We start from the raw sequence: 1,213 nt of genomic DNA, 5'->3' as shown, positions 1-1,213 counted from the left end.
ACTCTGGTCACTAAGTTACGGGTAGCTTCCTGTTGACAGCGTCCTTGACACTTCACTCTCTCAGGAGCTGGACTGCCTTTGTCGAGAGGTTGCCGCAAGGGTACTGGAGCATGGTGTCAGGGATATGCTCAACTCTGGCGACGATGATGAGGATACTCGCTCACAACGGGATAATCTTATCAAGATTTGGTAGTGGAATCCACTAAGTGGATGCCAGCTGGTTGATCGACTTGTAGGTGTGTCATAGGTTGCGCACTGGTCAGAGTTGGCTGTCATTAACTTCTGGAGGTGCAGAGCAATGGACAGCAGCCAACAATGCATTGACAAAAGGAATCACTATTTTCAAGAAAGCTGTCACTGAGCTGTCTGAAGGGTCCGTCAGCGAGACGACCAAGAATGCAGCCTTTTCGGGCGCCTTGCATCTAGCTCAGGGCCTATGTCTCACAGGGAGCTGGGATGGGGCTGTCCAGGTAGAGGTTTATCTGTAGGTCCAACTAGAGCTACTGTTGGGGTCACACATCAGACAATTACAAGCTGTCGTGCACTCCTGTCGAATTGGTCCGGTTATCGCCGAATTGAAGCAGAGCTTGAGCTCGCCTATCAATGCAGGGATATCGCCACAAGGATGGTCCGCGCTAAAGACTCAGCTTGCGGCAAGGAGTGGGCTGTGGGTAGGCTGTGTTGACGGAGGGTCTTGAGTTGATCCTGGCTGTCTGTCCAGGACTGCCTGGATGGTCATCTATGGCCATTTCGCTGCCACCCCCTCCTGAATTGTTGAGGGTGGTGGAGATACTGGAATGTTCTTTCCATGTCTTATCCGTAGATGATTCGTCCCATCAAGGGCTCGAGACTACGGGTACGCGGGTTCGAAGGTTACTTATCGTGCGTTGAAGATCGATTGATCTCATTTCTGCAGTGTTGACGCAACTGAGCAAGGCCCGCAGTGAGATCTGCCGATTGCTGGCCGAGGTCCAGTCGATACAACGGCAACCAGAAAAGGCACTCGACTCCGTGCACGTGGCGATTCGAGAAGATATTCAATACAAGGCTTTCGAGTGGGCTATATAAATTCCTCGAAGATGCATGGACATTTTCGTTGGCAGTGGATACTATGATAGTGTCCGCGTAGCCGTGTGGATCATTCTCAACGCCCAACCGAAGATCTTGAAAACGGGAACTACCGAGGAGTTGATCAAGAGCGGCGAGGTGAGCA

General features: G+C 51.6%; 1 protein-coding gene across 1 annotated transcript; it reads left to right on the top strand.

Annotated features, from left to right (window-relative positions):
• Positions 1 to 247: 247 nt before the first annotated feature.
• Positions 248 to 470, top strand: Pmar_PMAR028819 (hypothetical protein; the record flags this gene model as incomplete). Its single annotated transcript, XM_002771911.1, has 1 exon — positions 248 to 470. A coding segment is annotated over one exon (223 nt), but the record flags the coding sequence as incomplete, so codon positions are not given.
• Between the last annotated feature and the right edge of the window lie 743 nt (positions 471 to 1,213).

The sequence above is a fragment of the Perkinsus marinus genome, assembly GCF_000006405.1.
Source record: "Perkinsus marinus ATCC 50983 genomic scaffold scf_1104296962332, whole genome shotgun sequence".
Lineage (NCBI taxonomy): Eukaryota > Perkinsozoa > Perkinsida > Perkinsidae > Perkinsus > Perkinsus marinus.
Note: the sequence above shows the minus strand (reverse complement) of the source record. Positions and strands in the feature narration are given on the sequence as shown.